The sequence below is a fragment of the Tupaia chinensis genome, unplaced genomic scaffold, assembly GCF_000334495.1.
Source record: "Tupaia chinensis unplaced genomic scaffold, TupChi_1.0 Scaffold142134_1, whole genome shotgun sequence".
Classification (NCBI taxonomy): domain Eukaryota; kingdom Metazoa; phylum Chordata; class Mammalia; order Scandentia; family Tupaiidae; genus Tupaia; species Tupaia belangeri.
In genome coordinates this window covers 320,677-320,888 of record NW_006201985.1, presented here as the reverse complement: position 1 = coordinate 320,888, position 212 = coordinate 320,677, and the positions used below count along the sequence as shown (strand labels likewise).

The following is a 212-nucleotide window of genomic DNA, read 5'->3' as shown; positions in this document are numbered from 1 at the left end:
GGTAGGACCTGGCGGCGGCGGCGCCGCGCGGGTCCCCGTAGCTCTCGAAGGGATCTCGGTAGGAGCCTCCGCTCGCATGGTCTGCGTAGTCGCGGTCGCGACCCCCGTAACCGTCTCGGTCGTAGCCTCTTGAAGGGCAGTCGTCGCGGGCGCTGGAGTGGCCGTAGTCGCGGTAGGTGTACTCCCGGGGCGAGGGGGCGAAATCCCGGGGG

At 71.2% G+C, this 212-nt stretch overlaps 1 protein-coding gene across 1 annotated transcript in view; it reads right to left on the bottom strand.

Annotated features, from left to right (window-relative positions):
• RBMXL2 (RBMX like 2) overlaps positions 1 to 212 on the bottom strand; it is a 2,565-nt gene that overhangs the window by 1,738 nt on the left and 615 nt on the right. The window contains 2 exon segments of the mRNA XM_027766298.1: position 1; positions 4 to 210. The exon segment at position 1 is cut by the window's left edge and continues 1,738 nt beyond it. Of these exon segments, the coding sequence (XP_027622099.1) occupies position 1; positions 4 to 210 (208 nt within the window).